This window comes from Denticeps clupeoides, chromosome 8 (assembly GCF_900700375.1).
Source record: "Denticeps clupeoides chromosome 8, fDenClu1.1, whole genome shotgun sequence".
NCBI lineage: Eukaryota > Metazoa > Chordata > Actinopteri > Clupeiformes > Denticipitidae > Denticeps > Denticeps clupeoides.
This window is the reverse complement of record NC_041714.1, coordinates 8,823,960-8,846,290: the sequence shown is the minus strand read 5'-3', so window position 1 is coordinate 8,846,290 and position 22,331 is coordinate 8,823,960. Positions and strand designations below refer to the sequence as shown.

General features: G+C 45.5%; 1 protein-coding gene across 2 annotated transcripts; it reads left to right on the top strand.

Moving 5' to 3' along the window:
* The first annotated feature begins 1,793 nt into the window (after positions 1-1,793).
* On the top strand, positions 1,794-20,098 carry capn15 (calpain 15). Of its 2 annotated transcripts, none has more exons than XM_028989948.1 (12): positions 1,794-2,098; positions 8,478-9,960; positions 12,299-12,507; positions 12,597-12,780; positions 13,663-13,886; positions 13,974-14,099; positions 14,186-14,338; positions 15,326-15,487; positions 15,649-15,875; positions 16,410-16,573; positions 17,390-17,568; positions 18,761-20,098. In XM_028989948.1, exons 2-12 carry the CDS (start codon positions 8,500-8,502, stop codon positions 18,936-18,938), a joined length of 3,267 nt encoding a protein of 1,088 aa, XP_028845781.1. In that variant the 5' UTR covers positions 1,794-2,098; positions 8,478-8,499; the 3' UTR covers positions 18,939-20,098. The 2 variants fall into 2 exon arrangements, with proteins under 2 accessions (XP_028845781.1, XP_028845780.1); XM_028989947.1 differs by lacking the exon at positions 1,794-2,098 and adding an exon at positions 2,181-3,650.
* The last annotated feature ends 2,233 nt before the right edge of the window (positions 20,099-22,331 follow it).

Here is a 22,331-nt window from a genome sequence, read left to right as displayed (position 1 = left end):
TAAAATATCTTAATATATAATTCTTAATATGTTTTATGTTTCTGTGTGTGTGTGTGTGTGTGTGTGTGTGTGTGTGTGTGTGTGTGTGTGTGTGTGTGAGGTTAGGGGGGTGTTCGCCCAGGGCACCAAACAGTAAATGTAAATAGTGCCCCTTGGTCACATGTTTTAATGTGAAAGTGAAGTGATTGTCATTGTGATACACAGCAAGCACAGCACATGGTGCACATAACGAAACGTGGCCTCTGCTTTTAACAGTCACCCTTAGTGAACAGATGGCAGCCATACATACCTGGACACACATATTTATTTAAACACCTGCATAACAAATGATGAATTGGCCTTGATGCCTCATCTCTTTTGTGGACCACCCTGCATGTCAGGTCCACCCACAGTCTGTCCTTTGGCATGAAGTTCCCAGAGAAGCATGTGTGATTTGCGTGCTCTTCAGTTGGAGAACATAGTGTTTTGTGTGTGTTTGACTGACCCCCTCCATTTAAGTGAAAGTGAAGTGAAATTGATCATTTGTCAGTGACAGACACAGCACAGCTCATGGGGCACACAACAAAACACGTCCTCTGCATCTCACCCACTTCTCCTCTCTGTAATGAGTGTATAGCTTTTAATTTTAAGATTTTTAATGTTTATTTGAACACAGATTAAGAAGTGCAAACTGCAGGTATAGCCATATACATTTTAGAATTCTTAGAATTCGGGCCGTTCATTTGGCTCTCAGCTGTTAGTGGAGGATTTTTTTGTGGACTTTCTTTGCACTGTGTGCGTTCTGGGGGGTTTTCAGAACTTGGACGGCCGTTCTGAAGCAGATTGTATGTCTGTGCGCTTCGCGGCTAACGTTTGTGATTTTTAACGTTTATTTGAACAAGGATTAAGAACTGCAGACTGCAGTTATAGCAATATCAATTTTGGAATTCGTAGAATTCCCCTAGGGGTTTTTTCTACATGAAATCTAAACTGTAATCCATTCTTTTACACAGCTCAATAAACATACATGCATAAATGAAGCTGGAAAGTCACACATTTTAGCAGACCAATCTCAATCCTGTAATGGAAAGAGCCCTCTTGAACGAGAGCTTGAGCTTTTTTTAGATAAGATTTCACTGCCGTACATTTAGCCCGGTGCGTTGTGGGTAATGGAGTTTTAAAGCCACGACTTTCGGCTATTCCGAAAGCTGCCGATGTTTAAGCGCGTGCGTGAGACAGTTTTGCGCGTGCACCACATGCAACGTGTGTCTTCTCAGCACATTCGACAAACAACTACAAACGAATTAATCGTGCTTTACTCAATGTCGCCGGCTTTACATCAAAGTGTCACTATTAGTATATGTTAAATAAAGAATACAACAATAACTAAAAACCAAACTCAAACCACTGGCCATAATCCCTCATTTACGTGCACCGGGGTGAACTGCTATTATCGCTGTTCGCCTAAACAACTAAACCTGAGAGCAATAAATGCACGACGAAGAGTAAATGCGTTTATATACTCAAATGAGAGATATTTTTGCATCGATGCAAGTGTTACCTTGCTATTGGTACTGTAATATTATTCGCTTTATGTGACTGCAAGAAATAGAAACGTGTTGACCAGAGAAAAACTAATAATTGTTCATTGTAATTCTGCAATGAATTGTCAACTTGATCAATATCGTAATCGCGTCGTTGGTGGCGCAGCAATCTATAATTTCACGTAAAAGCACCGGGGATTCCGACCGTGGCTCCCAGACGAATGTGCCGACAGAAAACCCCCCCGCTTACCTGGCGCGCGTGCACGAGCGTCTCACGCACGCGCCTCGTATCCAGCTCGGAAGCCGCCTGGACGCGATTCACGCGCGGCGCGCTCCCCCCCTCTTCCGCTTTCGGCCCCGGCCGCAGGCAGGTTGCGGGATTAAGCGACGTAGCGGCCGCGCCGGACGGCGTTCTTTCTCGCCGAGTGGAGGAGCCCAACATGAGCCGACGGAAGAAAGGGAAGTAGCAGGGAGACGCGCCGCCGCCGCCGCCGCCGCAGCATGGACGAGTGAAACGGCGGCTGGGAAGAAAAGTTGCGCGGAGCCCGAGGACCGCGGCCGGTTTGGGTTTTCGGGTGAGTTTCCGGGAACGCGTGCGTACACCCGCGCCGGGGAGCCCCGTTGTTCGACCCGAGTTTTCACTTCGTCGCGACGCCGCGTCGGGCCCGTTCATTCGGCTCTCAGCTGTTGACGGAGGATTTTCTAGTGGACTTTCTTTGCACTGTGTGCGTTCTGGGAGGTTTTCAGAACTTGGACGGCCGTTCTGAAGCAGATTGTGCGCTTCACGGCTCACGTTTGTGACGTGGTGATCTGAGGAACGCGAACAAAAGCTCGTCATCCGTCCTGCTGCTGCTCGTGGGACCGGGTGGTGTGAGTAACAGGTGCGGTGTGTGTGTTTTTAACTCTTCTTTTTTTGTATGCCCTCGTGTCTTTCGTGTTTTGTCGTTCGCCGAATAAAGATGTAGGTAACACGCCCAGGACGGCAATTCACTTCCGCGTTTTACTCTGTCAGCGCCATACAGCGCTCTCTCACGCACATTAATAAGCAGTAATAAACCAAGTGGGAACCAGTCCGTGTGTGTGCGTGTCGCTCCTCGCCACCTCCGCGTCCTTTTGAAAGCCCGCGTTCCACGGCGTGTGGCGTGTGCGATCGTGAAGTTCGTGGACTCGCCTGACCTGCCGGTGTGTTTATTGCCAGAAAACGCGTCTCGTGTGGGGCTCCACGGCGCATGCGCGCTGCTGACTCGCTTTAATCCGCCGTGGCAGGAATCGCGGCGGACCGAGGACCGCGATACCAACAAGAGTGGCGATTATCACCGATCATCATACGGGGGACGCGGGTCCCGCGTCGGAGGCGACGACAGCGGCGGGCGGGCTGTGGACGTGCTTTAACCGGAGCTCCGCGGCACGATGAGGGGGAGCCGACAGAACGGGACAGGCGGAGGACAGACAAGGTTCCGGACGCGTCTGTTGCGCTCCGGCGGCTTTTGAACGTCCCGTTTACACGCGACCTCCGCCCCTCTCCTCCGAGGACGCCCGTTCGACCGTCTCGGCGCATGCCGAACGCGGCGACGCGGGCATGGTGCTTCAGCGGTTCCCCCCGGACGTGCACCGCAGTTAGGCCCACGCAGGCCGGGGACCGGCGGAGAGGGACAGACCGCGCACGGGTGATGAAGACGCGTCTGGACCCAGGCCTGGACTCCGTGTAGCGATCATGCGACTGACCATTCCTTCGACGCCGGCAGAGAATCGCTACCGTGGCCCGGGCATCCTCGCTGAGACCAGCAGGTCTTCCTCAGATGGTTCCACTGGTTCTCTTTAGTGGACTTCAAGAGCGGCCGGTCTGTTCCCCGAGCGGAACTCCGTAGACATGTGATTTGTATGCTCTTCAGTTGGAGGAGCCCGTGTGTTCCGTGTGCTTGACCGGCGACTGTCATTGCGGGGAGTGATGGGGAGTTCAGCCTCCTCGCTGACCGCGGAGACCGAGTCCGAGCACGGGTTCCGTACGGCGCCGTACCAAGCGGCGCCTGCCGTGGGCTGGATGAGAAACAGCCACAGCAGTCCTGTGTGGGGAACGAGTTTCATCACACGGCAACATCAAAACCCTGTAGCACACAGAGAGCGCAGGTGAATGCTCACACACACACACACACACACACACACAATCTGAAACGATGTGTGATTGGTCGGGTGTGGTGGTGTAAGGTTGGCTCTTATTACGGATGTATGTACGAATTTCTTCCAGAAGAAAATACAAGGTCAGCAGTACGGGACCTGACTCTATGATGCATTTCACAATTGATTGTCATAGCAAAAATATTGTGGTTTCATGGTGTTATTACACACACACAGTTGGACACTTTTTCTTTTATTGACTGAGTATTTTTCCCCCCAAAAAAGCACGTATTATAAATTGAAATTGCAAGCCTTGCAGAATTGTGATTGCAACATTGTGGAGGCGGGTTGTTAACAGTTGTGGTAGTAGCCTAGGGGGTTAAGACCCTCGTCTGTGAACCAGTAGACCCAGGTTCAAATCCCGCTTACTACCATTGTGTCCCTGAGCAAGACCCTTAACCCTGAGTGTCTCCAGGGGGGGACTGTCCCTGTAACTACTGATTGTAAGTCGCTCTGGATAAGGGCGTCTGGTAAACGCTGTAAATGTAAACGGGGGCCGTTATTAGCAGGCAGACGGTAGCTTTGTGAACTTTTCATATTTTAGCATGAGGCAGCGGGTTCAGGCCTTCGCCGCCTCCGTCCATCACGCACAGCTGCTTGCGCCAACTGGAGGAGGGAAGGAGGTCATGTTACTCTGTGCCGCACGTGGCTCCTGAGATTCAAGTCGTTAGAAATACGTCTCGTACTGCAGGAACCGTATGACGGAAAGTTCCAGTACGTTTCACAACTGGGGTAAGCCTGTAACCAGCTCACAGAGTAAAGATTCAGGAAAGGTAAAATATTCCAACGCAGGTTTTGGGGACCATAAAACCTTGAATCCGGGTCAGGTTTTTCCTTCTCCCTGGTGCTCCAATATAGGCAGGCTCTGATTGGACATGGGCATATTCCTGCGTAGTTAGTCTCTTAGTCTCCATGATAAAGGTAACTTATCTGTTAATCATGAAGATACGTTTGATGTGACATTTGTATGCAGCAATAAAACTTTAGTGATAAATACCAGTAAATACATTTCTCAATAGAGTTGTGTGTGATTGCCACAACATGAATAGTATTAGCTCCATTCATGCTTTTGAATTTTGCGCGTGCATTAATCCGCAGTTACAGTTGGATGCTGACGTGTACCTCAACTTGCAGTGTGTAGTGTAAATGTATGTAAACGAAAAGTAATATCTAACATGCAATCTCTTTAATTACCACACCGCATCTTTACATTTTAAATGATCACAGCATCACGAGACCAGCTACTGCTGAATACCGTGATCGGGCCATCTGAGATGGCACGCCGGGTAGTGCCGCAGACCCGCACATCCGAGGATGGGGTTTCAAATCATAGTCTTGGCTTTGTGTGTGTTTTGCATGGGTTTGCTCCGGGCTCTCCAGAGCCCTTCGGGTTATGGAAAGTGCATGAGGTCAGGTGAGGTGACATTTCATTTTGCTAACTAACTAATTTCACAGCTTTGAGTACATTTTGGTACAGCTTTTTTAGTGTGTGTGTGTGTGTGTGTGTGTGTGTGTGTGTTTTCCTTTTTTTCATTATAACCTGACCTTAAACTAAATGAGCAAATGCTGAGCGGATCATAATTAAACCTCTCAGCTTTTTTGTCCTATTCATGATGTTGAAACTTGATTCCTTTTGTCACCGTGCTGGTTACCCCACCCTACAGCAATATACTGAAAATTCACTGGTAGTCAGGAACGTCAGAGGTTGTTGAGTTACAGGAGACTTCCAGGTAATTACCCTTGGAATGTTCTCAGAATGAATGTGGCTGCAGCCAGTTGGTAATCCCTTTCAGAGCCGAGCTCTGTGTGTGTGTGTGTGTGTGTGTGTGTGTCTGTGTGTCTCTCAGAGAGACAGATGGTAGACACAGAACACTGGCTGCTGTAATCACCCACTCAGGCGTCCCTACGACGGATGGGTACGGTGATTTTAGCAATATTACTATGTGCACTATTAACATTATTTCATGGATTGAAATGAACATAACCGCAGAAATATCTGCTCCTCATGAAAATTACAGTCGCTTCACCTGCGCAAAATCACACCTGCTTGCACGACGAGACATTCTTTTTGGGCCAAAACACAGAGCACACTAGGGGCGTTGAAATGAATCGTATAATCAATGCGTTGCAATGCAGACGTGGACAACATTGCATCAATGCAGTGCACAACGTTATCGTCCTACTGGAAGTTTAGAAAAACATCCATACTTTTTGCACTGAACCCCGCGGCACACAGATGACCACATTTGAGTGACCACTCCCTTCCCCGGAACTAGTGATGTGAGGTTCGGCTCTTGTGGCATTCGTAGTCTCATATTTTTGCCTTACTTGTCAAATACGAATGCGTTGTGTGTTGATAAATCATATTTGCCAAACAAGGCTAAAATATGAGGCACTCTGAAAAGAGCCGAACTTCCCATCACAACTCTGAACCGTATCGCTGTGTCCACAGCAGCTTATCATATATTGAATGAGATTTGTGCAGGCGATGAACTGCACGATTTACCAATTGTAAGCATTGATTGAATACGCTGATTATAATGTGGTCCATGTGTGATAGCTGATGCTGCTCTGCGTGTTCTTGAAGCCCACATATCTCGCAGTGATAAGGTTTCGGGGATTGGAGCGGTCAATCCAATACCTGCTGGACAATGAGGTGAAGCCCCATTGTTTAAAAAATTTGGCACAAAACTGATTCCATATTTTTCTACTGATTCCATATTTTGTGGAATCACGTGAAGGCACACCGAACACAGGCCATTTTTCTGCTCATTGTAGCAAGTCAAGGTGTCCGCACAGGTGCACGAGACCTTAACCCTTATATTTTAAAAACATCATGTGACTTGCTGAATTAGATTACACACTGGTGCACTCTATTTAGTCATTAGCACTCATCAGGCAATGTCTATGGGCAAGTGACTGCACTCAAACCAAAGGGGGCTGAATGAAAAAGCACACCCCACTTTTAAGTCAAAAAATGTATGATTTTTATTCCCCTTCTCGAGTGTATACCATTTTGTATTGGTCTTCCACATGGAATTCCATTAAAATAGATTCATGTTTGTGGCTGCAATGTGACAATGTGTAAAAGTTCATGGGGGGCCGAATACTTTTGCAACCCACTGTGTATGTTATACAGTACATAGTGAAGTCAAACAACGTTTCTCCACAACCTGTTAAATGTAATATTTTTAAAGGGTTAAAGACCAACATAAAGTGCACATGTGTGACATAGACCAATTGGGCTACATGAAGTGTAAAAACATGGTACACAGGCAGTGAAAGAACAACAAGAGTAACATCAAACAGAACATGTAGACGACAAACAAGACACAGTGCTAAAAAACTGTGAAATGAGTAATGAGGTTGCAGAGTGACAAATATGCATGAAATGTAATAGAGATATGTTCTGACCATAGGAGGTAGAGTGTGTGTTTGTCCTTTCAGAGTAGAAAGTCCCTGAGTGTTCGGGTGTCTGACGACCTGTGGGATGAAGCTGTTGCACAGTGATTGCTGAATCCTTCTGTACTTTTTATTTAGGTGAGGGGTGCGTAGAGTCCTTCACAATGCTGGTAACTGTCCGTTATGGAGGGAAAAAGAAGGAAGTTTCATTTAGAAATTGGGACCACTCGTGAGGAGGACTCTTTCCCATTGGCTCTTAGTTTTCCAGGCTCTGGTGCTCGCTGAGGAGATCATGTTTTCTGCAGTCCTGAAACAGTGGGCATCGCCGCAGGACCAGAGCCCGTTAAGCAGTTTATCAACCTCACTATGCCCGGTCGAATGCAATATAGAGGTCACGCGTTCCTAACTGTTCTGTTCAAAAGTGAAATGCAAGTGGTGCCCAGCCTCAACTAAAGTAAATCACAGGCTCATAGCTCCGCCCGCCTCTTTAACGCAGCTTTCACATCAGTACCACCTCAAAATGCTTTTGAACAGACCTACCATGGCAGGTGTTCTCTTTATCCACCAAACTTATGAACCTAACTGTACCTAGCAATGACCAACACCATATTAATAACTTTGGCAGGGTAATTATATCAAGTTTTAATAGGTTTTTTAACACAATAATTGGCTAGCAGGTAGTGCTGTGATGGATTTCTGTAGAATTTTGTTATGAGACACCTTGCATGACCTAGAAATCAGCACATATAACACTAAATTAGCAAAAAGCGCATTGGCTTTGAAGAGAAATGTATTGCAAACTCCTTTTGTAAACAATGGCAATATCCACACACTTTAGAGAAACCACTAATGTAAATGTATGTGACTAATAATAAGAATAAGGAACTTTATTGGCTGATCAAACCGGCTTATGTTTGCTGTTAATGCTATCTGTACGTAGGCTGTTTCAGCAGACTGAACCATTGAAAGGTACTTAGCGTGCTAATGCTAGAAGTGGTTGCAGCACCACCTTTGACCACCAGGTGGGTATGGGGTGTAGTGAAGTTTGCAGCCGTGTGTGTGTGTGTGTGTGTGTCTTTCAACCGTACTCTATCCAGCCAGTGTATGTTGGATATTTTGCAGCAATGGTCAGCCTGTCTACCTGCCTATAATTCACATCTGCGCTCACTCTCACAGTTTCATCTGCTGTGCTAACCCTAAACCTGGGAAGACATTAGAGAGAGAAAGTGTGTGTGTGTGTGTGTGTGTGTGTTCTAATTTAAGCTATTCGCAGCCCTGATTTCTGAGGGAAGTGATGCCATGTTGTCAGACCTTTGTGTGTGTTCATAATAGCCATTTGTCTTGTTGGGGCTAATTTCTTTCTCGTTCTCTTTCTAGTCATTCTCACTCTCCTGGTTCAATGGCAGCTGTGGTGCGTGGTGGAGAGTGGTCATGCGGTCGCTGTACGTTCCTGAACCCGGGCGGTTCTCCCCGTTGCTCCATCTGTGAGGCGCCACGGCAGAAGCCAGACCTGAACCACATCCTGCGGCTGAGCTCGGAAGAACAGCGCCTGCCATGTCCACGCTGTGCACACACAAACCCCCACGTCTCAGGGCCCTGTTCGTTTTGTGGGGCGGCTCTGACGACCCCCAATGGTCCAATGCCGGCTGTGCGCGTTCCGCCCCTTCCCCTGGACACCTCCCCCAGCCCAGAGCCACGTGGACAGACAACCAGTGAGGAGCTGCGACTTGTGGAGCCTAATGGGGACATATCTGAAAGTGAGGGGCCAATGGGATGGGCATGTCCTCGCTGTACTTTGCATAACACACCGGTGGCGATGTCCTGTTCTGCCTGCGGGGGTCCACGAAAGCTGTCCCTGCCCAAAATCCCCCCTGAAGCTCTTGTTGTCCCTGAGGTGCGCACACCGGTGTTGGGCTTTCCCACTACAGGGGCGACAGCTCCGCCTCTCATTGACCTCACAGAGGACACACCCATAGCCATACCAGAGTCTGTGGCCACACCCCATTCTGCTACCACTCCCACCTCATTGCAGAATAACCCCGTACCAAGAAGCCGACGAGAAGTACCACCTCCTAGTCGACTCCCCAGTTCTGACCCCAAACACCCCCTCACACACGTTAGCCCGACCCCTGTAGAATCCTTTCCTATCAAACGCCTTAGTGTACTGGAGGAGGAGGAGCCTCCAGCACATATTCACACGCCACCCGTCACTTCACCTCCCTGTTGGAAGTGTCCAGGCTGTTCAGGGGCATCCGGGGGCCGCTGTGAAACCTGTCACGGCGTGGCGCGGGGGGCGTTGCCGTCGGGCGACATAATCAACCTCGTGGGAGAGTCCGTCCGCTTTACGCCAGCCTCTCCGTCCAGTCCAGACTTCAGCTCTTGGTCGTGTTCAAAGTGCACCTTGCGAAACCCCACGGCCGCACCCCACTGCTCGGCCTGCGGCTGCTCCAAGCTGCACGGCTTCACTGAGCCTCCGCAGCGCTCCTGCCTGCACTGTGGCGTCCCCGGAACATGCGTCTGCGCAGCCAAAGCTCCCAGCAACACCGCCGCAACTGCGGTCACACGCAAGACGGCACGAGTCTACCCTTCCATCACCTCCTCGTCGTCCTCGCCCTCTCTGGCTCTGGGGGTCGCAACAGGGCTTGCTGCTAGCCAGTGGGCGTGTCCTGCGTGCACGCTCCTGAATGACATCAAAGCAAAGCACTGTGCAGCCTGCCACACGCCCCAGCAGTACCTGACCATGCGCAAAGTAGGCAAGCCGCTGAAGAGGCGCGAGAGCGTACACGTGGAAGCCCGCAGGCGTACAGATGAAGGCGAGGCCAAGGAGCTGTGGGAGAACATTGTCACTTTCTGCCGAGAGGTGGGTGTGTCTGTGTGCGTGTGAGATTATAAGGGGTGGTAGTAGCCTAGTGGGTTACACACTCGCCTATGAACCAGAAGACCCGGGTTCGAATCCCACTTACTATCATTGTGTCCCTGAGCAAGACACTTAACCCTTAGTTGCTCCAGGGGGACTGTCCCTGTAACTACTGATTGTAAGTCTCTCTGGATAAGGGCGTCTGATAAATGTAAATGTATAAGGATTTATATTTATTTACATTCATTACCCAGAGCGACTTCTAATCAGTGGTGAATTGCGTCCCCAGGAGCAATTCACAGTTGTGTCTTGCTCCGGTTTGAACCTGTGACTTTGTGGTCTTCTAGTTCATAGTAAGTGTGTTACACACGAGGCTGCAACCACCCTGAGTGTTGATTATTTCCCCATAATCACAACTCTGAAATGTCTCTGTGGCAAACTGCTAAACCCTAGAACTTTTTCGGTATGCTGAAATGGTTTGGGGGAGATATTGTTCTAGTCCAAGACCAAAAACAGACTAGGGTTAGAATCGACATCACAGTACTCAGATCAACTGTAGAGAAAAAAGGTTTTGCTGTAAATTGCTTGTCAAATCTAATTCATGTTATCTTTTCAATCATATTTTCTAGATTTCTCTCATTTAAAATCTCCCAGATTTGTCATAGTTACGAGGCCTGGTGCAAAATAATATTCTCACCAATCCTTTCCTAAAGCCATTTTATCAAGGGATAGAGATGGGATGTATCAGAAAGATATTCATATTAAGTCTCTTTTACCAAGGACAGAGGTTTCAGGTCATCTATGAATATGGATATGCAATGGTCCCTGCACATTTTTTTTTCTAACAAATTAGTCAAATTAACATTAGTAAGATAGTGCTGGTTCACTGATATACAGACTTAACAAAGGGTAGTGTACTGAGCCCCTAAAGTATCATGAACTGGGGAAAAATATGCGCAGAAGATATTTAAAATGATTTTTAATTATTACAATTATTAAAAAGACCAAATAGCATAGGTCTAATACCACAGAGGCCATATAGTGCTGAGGCCAACATACCACAGTGACCACAAATTATACCAGTCTTGAGAACTACAACACTACGGGAAGGAAGGTATAGTGAGACACTGTCTTTGACTATTTTAGTGGCCAATAACGGGACAACCATGCAGTAAAATGTTGCTGCAGGTCATGACTGCTGCCTTAAAAGACGGTCCAGGTCTCACCTGGTCCAAAGCCATTTTTAGATTGTGCATTGATTCATCTGTAAATGGTGCTGAAGTTTAAGTTCCACTCAGTGAAGTAATCCCGTAAACCTTTACATTAATTTCGGTGTTTATTGCCTTTTATCATGCACAAGATATGCTGTAGAGATAAAGCGATCTTACTTCAAGGTCAGCTTGTTCCAACGGAGGAAATACTTTGTTGTGTTACTATCCAAGATTTTCAGAATGATCATGAGAGATGTTTGGTTGGGTTTAGTGTTGAGCAACCCCAATAACGCTCCTCTAACAAGGACTATGGCTGTTCAGTAACACATGTCTAATGAGTCTGTAGAATGAACTTGTGATATTTAATAAAGAAAATCCAATTAGTCTTTAATGAATTTGGGGAAAAAAAGGCTGAAAAGAGTGAAGCCATTAAATGTATCTGGGGGCTTGCTGACATTATTAGTATGTGTGTGTGTGTGTGTTTTCCTCTCATCGCACCATCCTCCGCTGTTCTCTGCTTTTCTAGGTTTTGTCCCCACCTCCCCTTCTTCTCTCCTGTGTGTTGCGCTAAGGTGAACTTATTTTTAGAAATGGCCATAGCAGCAATTATACAGCTCCCCAAAGCAGACATCATCTCCCTCACACATACACATTCACCACACGGATCTTAGACACCATTTAACTTCTGCCTTTTTTTTATTATTTGTATTGTAAATGAGTTCTATACTGAGACATGTTCTTCAAAAGCAGAATGGAGAGAGCTGGGACTGAACTGGACACACACACACACACTGCTTAGCTCAGCTCAACATCTAGAGTGCTGATTTGAGTGAGTCTGGTAGAGAACAAACATCTGCTATCCTTGAGAGAGTGTGGGTGTGTGTGTGTGTGTGTGTGTGTGTGCGTGCTAAAACAGGAAATGTCCCTGTTCTGTCTGTGAAAGGAAACTGGGTTCAGGACGGCCACTGAAGCAGTGTTTGAGCTGCATAAGATGTGGCTTTTATGGTTCATGCAAAGCGAAGTCATGAATCCTGACAAAATTGGTACCTCAGGGGTTAATTTGTGTTTTAGTTGGAATGAATGAAATCGGACACCAGTTAACTGTATCAGTGTTATATTGTGTCTTGCAGAATGCTGTGAATTTTGTTGATGACAGTTTCCCCCCTGGTCCACGATCTGTTGGCTTCCCGGAGGGTGACAGTGTCCAACAGCGAATCAAAAAATGGCTCCGCCCACATGAGATTAACTGCAACAACTTTAAAGAACGTGGTGTCAAGTGGAGTGTGTTTCGGACACCCCGCCCTTCTGACATCCTCCAAGGACTTCTGGGAAACTGCTGGTGGGTGTGTCTTTCAGTCATTGCACACTTCAGATGCTCACTGAGCTCTTTGTTTGCAGTCATCATTTGCCCTCTGTTCTCTTGTGCAGGTTTCTGAGTGCATTGGCAGTTTTAGCGGAGCGGCCAGAGCTGGTGGAGCGAGTGATGATCACACGTACTATCTGTCTGGAGGGTGCGTACCAGGTCCGTCTGTGTAAAGATGGCACCTGGACCACTGTGCTTGTGGACGACATGCTGCCCTGCGATGAGTATGGTTACCTGCTCTTCTCACAGGTCTGTGTGTGCGTGTGTTCTTTCACTTCTGTAATGATGTAAAGTGGGACATATCACCTCCCCTTTGTCTGTTTTAATCACTGCTGCTTTAAACCACTGGCACTGCAAATCTGCAAAATCATACTTCCACAAATAAAAAGTGCAGCATGGTCACAATTATGACTGTTAAGTGAGAAATAAATAGTAGACATAACATAAAAAATAAAATATATATATTTCTGCTTTTTTCTAATGACTGTTTCTAATTTTTGAATCAATTTTGATCTAAATTAGCACTGGTATCAATATCTAAATGGCAGTTTTGTATCTGCCTGTTCATGTGAATAGTCAGCAGAGTACAATAATTTTCAACAGGCATTGTATTGGGTAGCCCCTCCCCCGGCTAAATCACACAGGGCAGAGGTGGCGTAGTGGGTAAGGAAACGGACACATCATTGGAAGGTATACGGGTTCGAAAACTGAACCGCTGAGGTGCCACTGAGCAAAGCACCGTCTCCACACACTGCTCCCTGGGCGCCTGTCATGGCTGCCCACTGCTCACCAAGGGAGATGGTTAAAAGCAGAGGACACATTTCGTTGGGTCACTGTGTGCTGTGCTTCCCAATGACAATCAATTTACTTTTCACTTTCACTTTTTTTTTTTACTTACAGTACAGTTTGACTTACAAACATTAAAATGACTTTATTTTTATTTCTTTGTGTGGTAGCCTAATAGGGAGAAAAGGGAGTTTAGCAGAGTACTTTACTGAATAGATGTATCTGTAACCTGGGCTTAAATATTGACCAGGTCTCTGACACTGCTGCTGTTCAGGTGTGGTCAGGGTTTTGTTTTTGGATGTTTCTTCGTGTTTTAGGGTTAATAATTCTATCCTTCTCCCACAGGCACAGAGAAGGCAGCTGTGGGTTGCTCTGATAGAGAAGGCTCTGGCCAAGCTGCACGGTTCCTACTTTGCTTTGCAGGCAGGACGGGCCATTGAGGGTCTGGCCACGCTAACTGGTGCGCCATGTGAGTCTCTCATGCTTCAGGTCAGCTCCACAAACCCCAGGGAGGAGCCCATTGACAATGACCTCATTTGGGCCAAGATGCTGAGCTCCAAAGAGGCAGGGTGAGTTGGAGGGCCTGTCACTCATCCATCTGATCCATCAGTTCAGGCACAGCTGAAAAGTTTGTCTACCTCAATCATTCTCTGCAGGTTCCTTATGGGTGCCTCTTGTGGAGGGGGGAACATGAAAGTGGATGATGTTGTGTATGAATCACTTGGACTCCGCCCACGACACGCCTACTCGATACTGGATGTTCGAGATGTGCATGGCTACAGGTGAGCGGTAGGGCTTGACTTGTGTGCAATGTTGTTGGCTAAAAACTCTAATATTTGCTTCACTTGTTTTATGTATGTGTGCTCAGGTTATTGCGACTCAGGAACCCATGGGGACGTTTCTCCTGGAATGGCAGCTGGTCCGACGAGTGGTCTGATTGGCCGCAGCACCTCCGACATGAGCTCATGGCCCACGGGAGCAGTGAGGGTGTGTTCTGGATGGAGTACGGAGATTTCATCAAGTATGAAACCTATATCAACCTTATAATTCATCAGGTATTACTCCAGCTAAGCAGTGGGCCCACTATGCCCAGGGCTGGTTTGCTAGCCTTAGGTTAATGCTCTTTTCTCCCATAAAACACCTGTGTTATCAATGGCTTACAGTATCCCTAGAATAATCTTTAATATTACTACTTAATATTACTACTACTGACTCAGCTGATAAACGTCCATAGTGCAATTGAGGTGTGGCTAAAAATGAGTTCAGCTGTATGTTTTCCCATGCCCACTCATTGTTTGGGTCCCAGTGTGCTGGTCCTCCCAAGAATAAACTTTTTATATAAATATAAGATAAACTACAAATGGTACAGCTCTGTACAGAAACAAAAGGATATCATAAAACACATGGAGAAGTGTTCATAGTCAAATAACACAGATTGGCCGTGAATTATCCATGGGCTCTGAGTAGCTATCCCAGTTTTTCCCAGAAGTGACTTTCTTTCGGCCAGCTTGCATATCGTCAGTCCTTATATGCAGGGTGTATCATGCTAAGAAAATTGTAACCCCATAATTAAACCAAAATACAATCACTGCATTCTCTTGATTCTATTTCAGCCTCATACAGGGCTGTGTGTTGTTAATGAACTAATCTAGTTTGTGTGTGTGTGTGTGTGTGTGTGTGTGTGTGTGTGTGTGTGTGTGGAGCGTCAGACAGTTAGACACATACCCACACAAGCAGACAGTGTTGCCTGTAATATAGACTGACACTCCTTACCAGGCTCATGGTTTATTCATCAACAACTCTCCCAGACAAAAAGTCTGTGTGCGTCTGTATGTGTGCATTTAGAGTACAATTAGACACTGCTGTGTGTAGCGATTGTCCAATCCTGTCATTAATAAATTTGTGTGTGTTTTGTTCATTTAATAAGTCTGTCAACACCTCTGTGTATCTAATATTTATGCTGTTTGTGTGTGTGTGTGTGTGTGTGTGTGTGTGTGTGTGTGTGTAGGTACTTTGACTCTGTGGATATCTGTAAGATCCATGCTGATTGGCAGGAAGTACGACTGCAGGGCTGCTTTCCGAGCAGAGCCAGTGGTCCGGTTACAGTCACAGCCTTGACCGTGCTAGAAAGGACTGCACTGGAGTTCGCCTTGTTCCAGGAAGGCAGCCGGTACATGCACGCATGAACACACGCCCACACACGCCCACACACACACACACACACACACACACACACTGTATACACACCACAATATAAATTACCTACAACAATTTACCACAATATAAATCACTTAGAGTGTGTGCACTTGCTCCTCTTTCTGTCTCACGCAGGCGCTCGGACACAGCGGACAGCCACCTGCTGGACTTGTGCATCATGGTTTTCCGTGCATCGTTCGGCAGTGGGAACCGGCTTGTGCTGGGAAGACTCATGACCCACAGCAAACGGGCTGTCAAGAAGTTTGTGGGCTGTGATGTGATGCTGGAGCCGGGAGAATATGCTGTTGTTTGCTGTGCCTTCAACCACTGGCAGATGAACTTGAGCAGCCCGTCTACACCGGGTGTGTACACACACTTTATTTATTTATTTTACCCTTCCTGACCCTTCCAACATGAAGCTTATGACTAAAATTGACCAAAAAGTTTTGCCTGAATTTCCAACTCAACCCAGATTTTGACAGGTATGGACTAAATCAATGAAATGTTAACCAAACAATGCATCAGCCAACTAATTCCAGAATGAAAATGTTTAAATGGATGATGTAAGGGGTCTTGTGAATTTGTGTCGTTGTCCTGAACAGTGTTCTTACAGCATCACTAAACCGCCTTCCTGATTGCACCTGATATCAGCCACATCTGGGGTTAGTGTTACAGCCAACCGGAAGAGATTCAGTTTTCAGATTTTTATCACAAACGTGCAGTGTCCAAGTGCAAATAAGTGCAGAGTTAACTGTTCTCAACACTAGGCTGTTCCCAGTTGGGGTGGGGGAGGCTGAAGTGAAGCACAGTAAAAGCGCAGTCACACAGACAAGTGACATGAAACAATCACCTATCTCTCTGAATGCATCTGTGCATTTGTGTGTGTGTGTTTTTAGTGTCCAGTCCAACAAGTGGGCGACGGCCTAGTCAAGACTTCCCCGGGTTCATTTTAGCCATCTACAGCTCTCGGCAGGTGATGGTGGAGCAGGTAGAGGCCAGCGGCACCACCCTCGCAGACGCGATCATACTGCTGACTGAGAACAAGGGAGAAAGACATGAGGTGATTGGTTTCAGGATTTTTTTTATTCAGAGACTGACATTTAGTAGGAATGTGTTCGTTCTGCACTTCCATTGCCTTTGCACTGGATGAGCAAGTTGTTGATTGGAAACAATTCCTCTACCACAGTGTTCCGAGTTTGAAGGTCTTAAAAATACTGAAGACCCAGTGAATAAAACAAGCCTTCAGTCTGTCAGTGATCCTCCAGTCACTGCACGTCAGTGCCCTCTCCCCCCCCATCCATACCACTTGCCTGATTGGTCCCAAGAATGCATGCACGCAATGGTTACGGTTTGTTTAGGCCGTAACATGATGGCTGTTACCGACTAGGTACTGACAGCTTGCATGGAAATGTCCTAGCCTGTTTGGTGCCCTGTGCAAGTAATTATGTTTTTAAAAAAACACAAAATAAAATCTTTGAATCCTGGAGGACTGCATGATAAAATTTGAACAAGCATAGATATTTAAATATTTTCTTATGATATTTTAATGCAGACTCTACAGCTGAACACAGAAAATCCTAATATTTTATATAATCACTCGCAGCATATAAATACCTGGTATTTCACTGGCCTTATGGGTGTGACAGGAAGTCCACCTTCAGTAGAATTGCCCAGATATTGTTTTATGTGGAATATGGTTATGCTATATTAATTGCCTGCTGCAGTGCCTTTGCACAAATTATATATATATGTACCACTAAATGTACTGTATATATACATTTTATGCCATTTTGCACAACCTTACACCCTCTGTCTCTTTAGTATCTTCTGAGCTTTAAATTGAGTTTTTACGTTTGTCCCTTTCTTCCATTACTAGGGTCGAGAGGGGATGACCTGTTACTACCTGACTCACGGGTGGGCGGGGCTTATAGTTGTCGTGGAGAACCGTCACCCAAAGTACTACCTCCATGTGTCATGTGACTGCACTGATAGCTTTAATGTGGTCTCCACACGCGGTAGCCTCAAGACCATTGACAGTGTCCCACCCCTCCACAGGTAATCACTTGCACACATTTAAAAACGTTAATCAATAATCCTCTCAAAACAGCTGTGAAAATATATGGGTGTGTGTATATACAGTACAGGCCAAAAGTTTGGACACACCTTCTCATTCAATGTGTCATGACCATTTACATTGGTAGATTCTCACTGAAGGTATCAAAACTATGAATGTTCACATGTGGAGTTATGTACTTAACAAAAAAAGGTGAAATAACTGAAAACATGTTTTATATTCTAGTTTCTTTGCTCTGATTACTGCTTTGCACACTTTTGGCATTCTCTCGATGAGCTTCAAGAGGTCGTCACCTGAAATGCTTTTCCAACAGTCTTGAAGGAGTTCCCAGAGGTGTTTAGCACTTGTTGGCCCCTTTGCCTTCACTCTGCGGTCCAGCTCACCCCAAACCATCTCGACTGGGTTCAGGTCCGGTGACTGTGGAGGCCAGGTCTCCTCCACTTTTTGTTAAGTACATGAAAATAAAGAAAACACATTGAATGAGAAGGCGTGTCCAAACTTTTGGCCTGTACTGTATATTTACATAATAACATTTTACAAGTGTACTTGTGTGCTGTATAAATAATGTGCAAAAGGGTCATTTAGTTCAGCATTATGACCCTGTGGAAGAAACACTGTCACTGTGCAGATGGTTTTGTAAATGGTGCGTTTGTTAGCTGATGTGCTCATTAATGTGAAGTCATAGTTATGTGTTGCCAGCACTGTGCAGACATCCTTGTTCATCTGATGTTTTGGTTCAGATGAACTTCATTTTGAACGGCATCATTGTCACTTCCTGAGTGATTACTGGAGTTCAGAGTGAAGGGATCTGCTTTGTTTGTTGTAATTACGGTAAACTGGGTTTTATTCACAGAAATTTTAACCATGCAAGTTCTGTGTTAAAACTGTTAAAGCCCCCCCTTCTGCTCGGATGGGGAAGAGTCCTCTGGTAAATATGGGGTTTGTCTGTATTCAGAGCATGTTTTGGATGTTGTCTGGATGGTTACACTGCAGTTTGGCTCTAAATATTGTTGACTGTTTTTATATTTCACAGTTGCTGGTCAGGCAGGTTGCAGATGTTGCTTCCTGTTTTGACCGTGTTTTTATTTACAATGTCATTTCCTTGATTTAACCCATAACTGGATGATAAAGGCAATTGAATGTCTAAATTTTTGTGTGTATGTGTGTCTGCAGGCAGGTGCTGGTGGTTCTCTCACAGCTGGAGGGTAATGCTGGATTCTCAATCACACACAGACTGGCTCATCGAAAAGCAGCGCAGGCGTCTCTGGGTGACTGGACGCCCAGCAAAGCAACACACTCGCCTCAGCTCACATCAGACACAGATGGACTGCATCGGCCACGGCCGCTCTGACACACACACACAGACACACACACATACAGACACACTTACGCACACACACACGGCTGGTGTTTATTATTGGCATTTAATGCTAAACAGTTAATCCTGCCAAAATATTACACAACTGTGCCATGCAGTGACTCCTTTTACACACAACACACACACACTCTCAGACGTAAAGGGTTCAGGTCAGGAAGAGAGTGCTAAAACTACTGAGCCAATCTTGTCTAGTTACCTGACCATGGACCTTCCTGTCATTTTTACGGTACTTTGTTGAGCCAAATCATCAGTGCATCTCTCTACATGTCATGTATCGAGGTAGCAGCTGAGCTGTGTCTCTTCTGCTCCATCTCTGATTCTCTGAATCTCCGTGAGAGCACGTGGTAATGGGGGAATATGTGCAACACTGGGGAACAAACTTGAATACTTTTTTTTTTTTTTTTTTTTTTTTGTCCTTGGGTTGGTTTTAAATTTTTTAGCATTTAGTAGAGCCTTGATCTGCTACAGGAGATGGACTCATATGAGATCACAGTGCAGGGGAGATATTTCATACCTTTTTAGGTTTATTTATTAATGTATACATGTAAAGAAAAGCACAAGAGAATCTGCAGTCCTCTCCTTATGGGGTAGATGGATAAATGAATGATGAAATGATGAGTGAATGAATGGATAAATGGGTTGGATGGGTTGTGCACTGAGTTTCAATGCTGAATGCTTGTTTATCATAGTAGTCATATATATTTTTGTTGTGTTTGGGTTGTGTCTGTTGTTCCACCCCTTGTGTTCTCTGATCTGATGAAGTTTTAATGTTTTTTTTTTTTAAGGAAACCACTACTTCTTGTGTGCTGTAAAGAATACATATAGCATACAGTAGGCCTCTACACCAGTACATACACACACAGGATCACATGGTCAGCCTGGTGTTTTGTAAATTGTACAGATGTGATGCCATCATTAACAGTCTATAGTTTAACTGGTACAGAAAATCTGATAAGCAAATGACAGAGGGGCATGTTGCAGGGCGAACGGTGGGCAGGAATGTGGTGTAAAGAATATTTTACTGATCCAAACTGATTTTGCAACATGAAAAATCTATAAATATGTACAAAAATCTCTGTATGTTACATTTGCAATCTCAGGTTCTGTTGGACCAAATAAAGATTTTTTTATTAGCTTTGGCTTCATTTGAATACCTGCTTAAACAAGTTTTAAACATGACAGTTCTGATGTGGCTGTGGACACACTGAGTGGACTTTGCTGCTTGATCACCAGCAGAGGGTTCCAGAACATCTTGCCTGACATCTTGAGACTGCTGCCATTCCTTCTCTCTTACCTCTATGTCTCTTATGTAAATGCAGCTACTGCCAGCGGAGCAACCATCATCTCTAAGCAAGGGAAGTATGTCTTTTTGACAGAGATGGGGCAAATTTACAGTATATTTTTTTTATCCAGATTGTATGTTTGTGGGCATTTTGCAGCCTGTGCAAAGTATTACCCTTCACACAGAACTTTTTATGCCCTTTTAATGAGACACTCACATGCACACCTGCAGGAAACTCCCTAAAGGTCAAAAGCCAACAAAGGTTTGGGAGGTATGGGAAGAAACGAGATAAGACTAGCAAGGCCCATCGAGGTCAAATAAATTATGGGGAGGTTCGGAATCCCCCGAAGAAGGCCCGACTGTCACCGCTTGGCAGACAATGCTTAATTGTAGACTGTTTACGGCCTTTGCCAACTCGAAAGATACTGGTTGGGCATCAGCAACCAGGAAATGAATTATGTGTGATTACTTTCACTGAACTCACACACTTAAACTTAGGTTTTACTATGGGTCTAACATTTTGTATGCGTGAAGGAGCACAGATAAGTAAGATATTTGTTGGAGACATATGTAACCTCATAGCACCATACATAATGTTATATTTTGATGTTACACTTATTCGTAAACTGAAATTATAGAAATGTATTATGAATTGACCATTGTTGTATGCCTAATCACAAACACACGTACATAGAGGTGACAATGTCCTTGAGACCTCCCTTAGCTGGTACCTCTCTTATCTGACTCCTGGGAGGGATCCTGAGAGTGAAAGCAAATTTTACAACAAGCCTCTAACACTTGTCTTGTTGCATATTGCAATAAACAATTTGTCTACTATAGTTTTCTGTTGCTTTCGATTTATTGATCGAATTTTCAGCACTTCCTCTACCACACACCATACTTCCCTCACAATGATCAGATACTGGTATTGTTTTAGAGCAGAACAATGAATGTGTGCAAAGGTCAAAAGAAGACCTAAAAGGCTTGATTTGCAAAAGTGAAACCGAATGTGACATCTTTATGAACACATTGAGACATCTTTTCTAATAGAAAGAGGTTGTGTATGGGACTGGCCAGCCACAGACTGGTCAACCACATGCATGTTCTTCACCAAAAGCAACTACAAGGGGCATGAGTGTGTCAGAACTAGAGAACAGAAATGGAAGAAGGTGCACTGGTCTGGTTAAGCAGGCTTTCTTTCACATCATGTGAATGATCAGGAGTGGGCATGGCTTGGGTAACATATAGCACCAGGATGCTTTGACAGTTGTGACGCTTTGTGCAATGCTCCTGCATTGATGTTGCCTTTTACATGTATCACTAAAATAAGCATTGCTGCTGACCAAGTACTCCCCTTTATGGAAATCGTATTTCCTGTGGGCAGTGCCCACTTTCAGCAGGAAAATGCACCCTGCAACACTTCAACAATGTTTCAAGAATGGTCTGAGGACAACGTGTTTGAGGTGTTGACCTGGCCTCCAGATCTCAGTCCATTTGAGCATACGTGGGATGTTCAGGAAAAAGACAGTCACCACTTACAGGACTTAAAGGATCTGTTACTGACGGCCTAGTGCCAGATACCACAGCAGACACCGTCAGAGGTCTAGCAGTGACTGTGCCTCATAGAGTCAGAGCTGTTTTGGCAGTAAAATAGGAGCCTACTCAATATGAGCCGGGTGTTTACTGGCTTGCATAAAGAACAACATTAACATGGCTAATCTTATCTATTGGTAACAAGGGGTCACAGGCAGTCAGTGGGTCTTATCATATTTTCAACAGCCACAACAGCAGATGGGGGTACAGCTTAGTGACCCACTCTGGAATGCCTTCAAATGTGGGGCAGCCAGGACCGAACCCCTGCTCAACTGTCTAGGAAGAGGAAGAGGAAGGTTCTTGTTATACTCCTAACATGTTACTCACCCGGGTGGCATATTTAACCTTTTATAATGTTCTCTCGCTCTCTTTGTGCCTTATTAACAAGACTCTAAAACAGTGTTGATTTGTGCACAATTCTGTCTACCTTCTTTCAGTCAACATGTTCACTTTCTCGTTCAGCTGCTTATATCTGTGGAGCTGCATCTTGT

What these genes read in the sequence shown, in the direction of transcription:
- capn15 (XM_028989947.1), top strand. Translation starts at nt 3,472, where the DNA reads ATGGGGAGTTCAGCCTCCTCGCTGACCGCGGAGACCGAGTCCGAGCAC. An exon ending in CGAGATGTGCATGGCTACAG is followed by an intron (nt 14,100 to 14,185) that starts GTGAGCGGTAGG and finishes ATGTGTGCTCAG; the next exon opens with GTTATTGCGACTCAGGAACC. An exon ending in ACAAGGGAGAAAGACATGAG is followed by an intron (nt 16,574 to 17,389) that starts GTGATTGGTTTC and finishes TTCCATTACTAG; the next exon opens with GGTCGAGAGGGGATGACCTG.